Raw genomic sequence first — 8,101 nt, 5'->3', positions numbered from 1 at the left:
AACACATTCAAGGCAAGATGTGTTGACTTTTTTCTTTTGAGGAGGGGAAAATGCAGACTTAGGATTGGAAGGCATCGGAAAGATATAACGTCCAAGAGTCGTATTAGGATGAGTAAGATCCACCACCAAAGGCCCGATTGCAAGCCTTGGTCACCCATGAGCGTCGCTGTGTCAATGATGAACACCAAGATCTAGAAGGGTCGACATTAAGAACCAATGAGTGAGCCGCAAGAGTTGGGTTCAGGTGTGTGTAGTCTATGAACCATGGGTCCCACTTGTAAGTGTAAGACCCATGAGCGTCGCTGTGTCAATGATGAACACCAAGATCTAGAAGGGTCGACATTAAGAACCAATGAGTGAGCCGCAAGAGTTGGGTTCAGGTGTGTGTAGTCTATGAACCATGGGTCCCACTTGTAAGTGTAAGAGTGTGGGTTTAAAAGAGGCTGGATGCCATAGAAAATGAGATTTATGTGAACTCTCACCTACCCTCTCTGTATCCCATCCTTCCTTTTTTGTTCCTCCCCTTCTCCAATCCAAGTTACATTCCAATCTATGATTTCCCTTCGTTCTACTAGCGGGCCATCACACCGATCTAGGATTTTCACCACCATTAACAGGTTCTAACAAACTCTAAATAACACCAACCACCAAACTTATGTATTGAGTGATTCCACCCCAGTTGCTGAGAGTGCACCACCATGCTGATCTGCACAACCACATGTATGTTGGTTGCAACACATTTACGCTCACGTGAAGAACTTGTATGCTTGTAACAAACACATTAATTTACCTACGTGTCGATTCCTCAACTACAAATGGTATCAGTGCTACAAAGCAGTCCACAACGCAACATCTTGGCAACTACCAACATTTGTTACTGTGTTAAGGCAACTAAAGCAAAACATCCACTGCAAAACGGTGGCAACTAAGCAAAATTCTCTGAACGACTAATAGTTAATCATAAGCGGAGAACTTTTAATTCCTCCCCCACTTGGTTGCGCGACGGCAAAGCATCCAGTATTCTCTAATGCCAATATGCATCCAGGGCAGTGGTGAAGACGGCAGATGCAGTGTTGTAGGTATCCTGATATAACAAAGAAGATGGTGTCACGAATGCCATAATAAGGAATAAACCTAAACAACGAGATAAGTAGCAACCTTGTGCCCCTGAGGATTCCATGTGCCAGTTGATTGCAGAAGGGGAGAGCGATCCCGTTGAAAACTTTCTGGTAATGTGGCCCGATTACTTGTCCTGCATTTAGCATCATTTATGTTAAAAAAAACTCAGCTGATAGAAATTGCAAGTGTTAGAAAAAATAACAACACAACAGGCCTGGCGCCCACACATGTTCAGAAGGAAATGATTACTAAAAGTGATTGAACAAAAAAATAGAATAGATAGTGCTAACTTCTATAGTAATACTACACCAACAAATAAGTAGGGTATGAGCATACGATAAAAATGTAGAGAGAGAGCTTACCAAGGGTGTTATAGTTACAGTTAAGTTCTGAAACTAGTGGTACTGAATGTACATGGATGGGTTCATCTGTTTCCCTTTCGCCAGATAAACTGGTTGAATGATATTCAACTGATAGAGCATCATCATCAGTAGATACAGATGATGATGACATAGGAAGGAACATTAATCCAGCAGGAAACCTTTGCCTCCTTGTCACCCATAGAATTACCGCAGCATAAGGAGTAGAGTGGATTATACAAATTGCAGTTTCCAACACTATACACAAACAGATGATTGTGCTGCTCAAGATAGAGAAAAATATGTAGAATATAGAAGCTGTGGGTAGAAGAAGCAAGACTGGTGTAAACAACAGTGAACCAACCACATGTTGTTCAACCGTGTAGTCATAGCTATCTAATCTCTGCCTAAGAGGATTCCACTTGCGCCCTCTGTTAATAATACAAGCACATATCAGTAAGTCTGCAAGAAATTTACAGCAAAAAAATCTAATGAAGAAACAAAAGAAATTGGGAGTTTAGTTTCCAATTGCCACACATTCATTTATATTTCCGCAACTGATTAATTCATCACATTAACTTTCATCAAAATAACAACAGCAATGAAGCAAGAAGATGAGAAACGAACATCATCAAAGTTTAAGATTGAGATGTTATCAGGATAATAATTAGCGCTTTTGTGTTGGCTAGGACTACTGGGGTCTCTAATCCCATTTGCTCCCCTAGCTTTCGTCTCTCAGTGTCGTCTCTAGAAGAGTTTTGCTCCCCAACATATTTCTAAATGCTAGATTTCCACCATAAGCTTAATCAACTTGCTATTAGCTTCTACTCCATCTACAAGGGACCTGGCTCCATAACTTGCTTCTAAACATAAGATATCTGACAATCCGACTACTGTAATAACTTACAACAAAATATGGTAATTGCAGATTATTAGTTAAGTAATTATCTGACACTAGTCATTCAACACCACAATCGAGTTTATGTTGCAAACAAGCTATTTTTATACTTAAAAAATGTCATATGAATGAAGGAAGCAGAATCGGTGCAGTGCATTCATGGTCACATGAACCCATCACTAAAATAGTACACATGCACAATTTTTAAAAAATAAGCAAAATATTCATAGTAAAATAACAGTTTCAGCATGTATACATGTAAAATTTGGTACAAAACCATGATGATGATGCCACTGTACAAAATACATAACTGTATGACTAATCTGTTGTGCTACAAGTGTGATTTGTTGTCTTCTGTGGACGATTCACATATATGACCATATTTTTGCAGAATTTTTACATGCACAACACATGTAGTTCTAGTGCCATGAATTCTTTTTGAGATTTCTTATATTGTAAAGTAATTAAACACAAAAACTTCATATGATCATAGGTGCATTTACCCATCAACATACCAACATTTTTACCTGAAAAGACGCCACAATGATGTCACTGTCTGAATCTGCCTTGAATATATTAAGGAGATTAACCACTGAAGCATGGTAACATGCAACGTCGCAAGCTGGATAATGTCAATGAAGATTGAAACAGGAACCGTGAAGCCTAAAAGAATTCCAGAAAATGCAAGGCCTTGAATTATATGCCTAAGGAAGCCTCCCACCATGAACCAAAGGGTAGAATATATTTGGATTGCATTCAGAGAAATCATGCCTAGAAGCTCTGCTAACTCAGTATTCAGTTTAAAGCCTGCTGGAACACCCATCAGCCACACACAACCAGATCTCAAGACAGCATCTGTCATGTAGTGAAGAAGAGCAAAAATCCAAGAGCAAATAGTCTCCATGTTCAACAATAGTGCTGCTCCAAGGATGAAACCCATCAGAAGATCCATGATAATATTTGACCATAAAGCATGCTTCTGGATTGCAGCTCTGTGTGCATATTCGACATTAACAGAGGAGCTGCATAGTATAAGCAGTAACATACTCAAATAATGTACCAAGGATAGCTCAATAAAAGCTTAGTTTTAACAATAATTCATTTTATCATTACTATTAACAGCTAATATATCTAATCTCAACTTTTAATATTGGGGAAGCACAAAGGTTCCTTACATCAAGGTTAAATGAATCAACAAACTGAAATTAAATACAGTCATCAGCTATCATAAAGCAAGGAAACCAAGTGAGTTTGGCAATACCATTTGACATCTCTAGAAAAGATAACTAGTCAATGGTAACTTAAGTTATAATGGTAGAATTAAGCAGCACCATAGGCATCCCAAGTTTACCTTAGGGACGTATCTTGGAGGAAAATCGGCCAATAAAGAATTTGGGAACAACGGAGATGCATGTTTTTCCATGAGTGTCTGAAAACCTTTTGTAATATAAAGTGCTCAGAGACATGGCTCAAACATTTTCGGAACAGTTGAATGAAGATGTAGATAATAGTCGATACTGAAGCTAAAATTATTCCTGTGAAATGTTGTACCACTTGAACTAAGGCATCAAACCTGAATAAACAACCAGCAGTCAGGACAAAGGAAGAAAAAGAAAACAGTGTCCATCAGAGAAAATAGATAAAAGATGATGCTTACACAGTTGCAAACAAGAAATGAGCCGCAGAACTGTTATTAGTAGTTTTCCAAGCAACTGACAATCTAGCTGAATTTGAACAATTAAGCGCCAACACAATCGGATCCTTCAAACATAAACATGGACCACATTATCTAGTTGTTCAAATTAAACTGTAATAACATGTAAAAGCATCAAGGCGCATACCAAATCAAGAAATGGTCTTCTCTTTTGCAGATTATTTATCCAATTTGGCTTTTTGAAGGGAGACTTCATCCTATAAGGTGCATCCTCACCCAGGGAGAAATGGTTTCTACCAGCAACAGGAATATCATAAAGTATGACCTACATTGAACAGTATTGAAGTAACTGATCACAGTAAAACAATTGAACAGCACTGAAGGAAATAAATTAAAATGATTCAAACTATGATTGCCACAAGGATGTCAGAAGTGAGAGTTGACTTACATACGTGGCAATGATTAATTTCAGCCTTCTGGTCATCAAGATACAAATGATGAAGCACTGGAATTTGATTCAGATTGCATTTCAAGCTCTTGTCAGGCTTACAGCAGAAGTGCACCCAGTCACCACCTTTCACTACTGACTTCTTGTAAGTATCCAGAAAACCGTCTAATACACTACAATCACATTCCCATTTTCCATTACTCTCACTTTGGTCTTGATCTTCAATTCCCAATGGTCCATTAAATGCAATAGAACAGTCTTGTTTTGTGTCAGAATGCTGTGTCTGAACAACTTGAGACCGCAACGGCTGATATTTTTGCTTAACACAGCAGCCTTCAAAATCTCTTGGAAGATGTACAACACAATCCCCAAGGATGGTAAATGCTGCAGATTCTTGTAGCACTGTTGGCATCCTTTTATTTGAGGAAAAGACAGCAGTCTACCAAGAGAGAAAACATTCAGCAATGCAGCCATCAATAAAAAAACTAAAAACAGTTATTCATAATCAAGCAATGGTCCTGGTATCAAACATGTGATGCGTACCCATAATGTATGTCTCCATTTTTTAGTATCTGAATGGAAGATTGCAGTAATCAAGGAACAGTCTTGGTATCAAAACATGTGACATTGCGATAAGAATCTAAGTAAAATATAAGATTAAAGGTTATAAAATAGCCCGCCACAAAAGGCTAATCAGTACTTGTAAAGGGAAAGCTATCATATTTTATAAATAGTATAGGGATGTGCAGAAAACATCCAGCATATTTGTCCTCAACATTTCCAAGTCAGCTGTTTGGAATAAAAAAATATTTGGTTCAAATATTCAGAGCCTTTCATCAGACATATAAAGTTCATTCAGGACGATGGAGGTGTTACAAGAAACACATTCAACCGCCTGACCATAACATGTATATGATCATTACCTCTTCATGGGTTGTTTAGTTTATGGAACACACATATACTACATTCAGCTAATGACGCCATCTACAGATTTCAAGGGATGGAAGAGGGTCATATTAAAATCTTTGTGAAACATCCCCAATTAACAAGTCCCGCTAATATCTTGCCTCTGGCACATGCAGGAAGATTTTATCACTTTAGTCCCCGAATGAGCTCATTCCGTTTTGCTAACCAGACACAAACTTGTTGGATTAGGTAATGCATTTCAACTAGTGAAAACACAAACCAGAAGGATCAGGTGACTCCAGGATAAGACCATCCCTGCAAAAAGTATCCCTTTGGTTCCTGAGGATTTTAACTCAGTAAACTCCTATACCGAAGTCTTAGCTGTTATAGAAGCATGTGTATACATCACTAGTTAATAAATAGCAATTCAAGGACTGGTTCAGCCTGCTTAACCATGAAGCAGCACACAGCTCCAGCATATTTTTTTAACTGGGAAGGGGCTTCAAATAAAGAAGCTATGTGTGTATCTCATTGACTCTAACAGTGTAACAGTGCAGCTAAAAGTCAACAATGTAACAAAATCAATTAATGCTTTACAACAAACAAACAAAATAGGTCTAGTTTGGTTGCCTACTACACTTCTGCCAAGCGCGGCATGCCATACACTTTTCTGCATCGTAGTTTATTATGCTACAATAAATGGGGAGAACCACCTAAAATTGTTTGCCTTCTTAAGTGACCCATTACACATTAAATTAGGTTAGTTCGCCCTAAAAGAACAAAGCTCTTCATAGAAATAAAAAATGAACCGCACTGGCCACTGTCACACGCTCCATATAAATGGAATAAGATAGCAAAGTACATTTAACAGCACCATTTATACTATTTGCTGCCATAACTGACCTGGAAGGTGTCGAGGTTGGGGAAAGACTGCAAGATCTCTCCCTGGGAGACGAACGCTGCGACAACAATATCGACTGATCCCGCATGGGGGAAGAGCCATCCGAACAGGAGATATCTGGTAGAGACGGACTCCAATTCAGACTGATGTTGCTGGCGCGGCCACCAGATCCTGCACCGGTCCATGCAGGAAAAGACTAAACGTGGGGCATAGGGAGTTCAGCTGGACCCAGAAGGCTCTGGAATTGCACCCGCACCACAGAATCGCAGGCACAAATTCCTATTTGCTCAACCGAGATTGATCTTCCGTGGCCTGCGCTGAAGAAGAACCGGATCAAACAATGTCTGGAATAGTTTAGTAGGGTATCATGTACTAGCAAATAACTGAATGGAGGTAAAAAAAATTCAAATTTGGTATCAAACACCCATCAGATGGGAGAATTGATGATTTGATGATATGCCCTTTGGTCCAATGTAATGGATCTTTTACCCTTTCCTTCATATGCAAACAGTTAAATTGCCATATCTCTCTTATTAATCAGTTTCTATCCAAAACAGCAAATACCCCTAAACGAATAGACCTCAGTACCACTATTCTGACATAGTAGAGAACTATTTGCAAGCAGACTCACTCTCCCACTTATGTATTCATCTGCCAACCACTCACAAGAATTAACAAATAAGTCAAGATTTTACAAGTTCAAGTCACAAATACCATAATATCTCACATGTTCGCATAAGAACCAAAACTGAAGGAGATCAGTGGCAGAACCAGAATTGGAGAAAATCCCAGGCATAACTAAACGCCTACAACGAAAGCATATAAAATACGGCTGGATTGTACAATAAGATACTAGTATGGAGATACAAAAGAGTATCAAATCTTTCATCTTCCATTTCTGCAGCATGAAACGAAACTGATAACAAAGCACATCAACTTGAGTAAATCCAACGCGTATGCGTAATTTCAATCCAACTGTTCATCGCACTATATGCATCCTTGATTTAGAACGGCATGCGTCAGTTTATACAACCTAGAACTTAGAAATTACCCTGTGGGGGGGGGGGGGGGGGGGGGGGGGGGGGGGGCACGGCTGCGGGCTTCCCCTGTCCAAATCCGAGCAGTAGGCAGCGGCCAGCAGCTCATGCGCTGAGCCTGCACGAGTCAGCGAGACCGGCAGCGACCCGGCGGCTGGGTGGAGGCCGCAGGGGGGAGGCCGGCAGGGAGTACTGCTGCGCGCAGTAGGGGAACGGCGCGGTCGAGCTCGGGCTCGCGCGGAGGCGGACGCGAGAAGCAGCCGGGCAGCGAGAGGCCGGAGCCGGCAGCGAGACCGGAGTGGGCGGTGGGCGGCGGGCGGCGGGGGCAGAGGCGGTCGCGCGACCTCCGGAGATGCGTGGGAGGGGCGGAGGGATCGACTGGGGTGCTGCTGTGTATCCCTCGCATCGCTGGCTGCTAGATGGGCCTGGCCCAGGACGTGGGTCTTCCAGTGTGTGTGGGAGCGTACGGTGAAGTTTTTTTATAGCCTAAAAAAACTTCTTTCTTTTTTATTTCGAGTGGTTTTATTTCAATTTAATGAAATAATGGACTTTAAAAATGTGCATAAATTTACATATTCTAGCGAAGATGGAAATTTTTCCAAATTTAAAAATTACTTTAGAAAACTGTTCATGCATTTGTAAAATGTTTGCATTTCAGAAAATGTTCGCCACCTCAAAACAAATTCACGAATTTGAAAAATATACATGAATTTGAAAAAATAGATAAATTCAAGCCTAATTGTAAATTGAAAGAATTTTCGTGAAATACAAAACATCTT

The 8,101-nt window shown here is 40.2% G+C and overlaps 1 protein-coding gene across 2 annotated transcripts; it reads right to left on the bottom strand.

The window, feature by feature from the left end:
* Positions 1 to 767: 767 nt before the first annotated feature.
* On the bottom strand, positions 768 to 7,309 carry LOC123105219 (uncharacterized). 2 transcript variants are annotated; one of them, XM_044527244.1, is made up of 9 exons: positions 6,288 to 7,306; positions 4,483 to 4,917; positions 4,218 to 4,355; positions 4,034 to 4,137; positions 3,728 to 3,949; positions 2,904 to 3,398; positions 1,482 to 1,909; positions 1,159 to 1,252; positions 768 to 1,084 (listed from the first exon to the last, which is right to left on the bottom strand). In XM_044527244.1, the coding sequence occupies exons 1-9, from the start codon at positions 6,468 to 6,470 to the stop codon at positions 976 to 978; spliced, it is 2,208 nt and encodes a 735-aa protein (XP_044383179.1). In that variant the 5' UTR covers positions 6,471 to 7,306; the 3' UTR covers positions 768 to 975. The 2 variants fall into 2 exon arrangements, with proteins under 2 accessions (XP_044383179.1, XP_044383178.1); XM_044527243.1 differs by having other exon boundaries at positions 768 to 1,252; positions 6,288 to 7,309.
* Positions 7,310 to 8,101: the final 792 nt, after the last annotated feature.

The sequence above is a fragment of the Triticum aestivum genome, chromosome 5A (genome assembly GCF_018294505.1).
Source record: "Triticum aestivum cultivar Chinese Spring chromosome 5A, IWGSC CS RefSeq v2.1, whole genome shotgun sequence".
NCBI classification, from domain to species: domain Eukaryota; kingdom Viridiplantae; phylum Streptophyta; class Magnoliopsida; order Poales; family Poaceae; genus Triticum; species Triticum aestivum.
The sequence above is the reverse complement of the archived record's forward strand: the minus strand, read 5'-3'. Positions and strand labels throughout refer to the sequence as shown.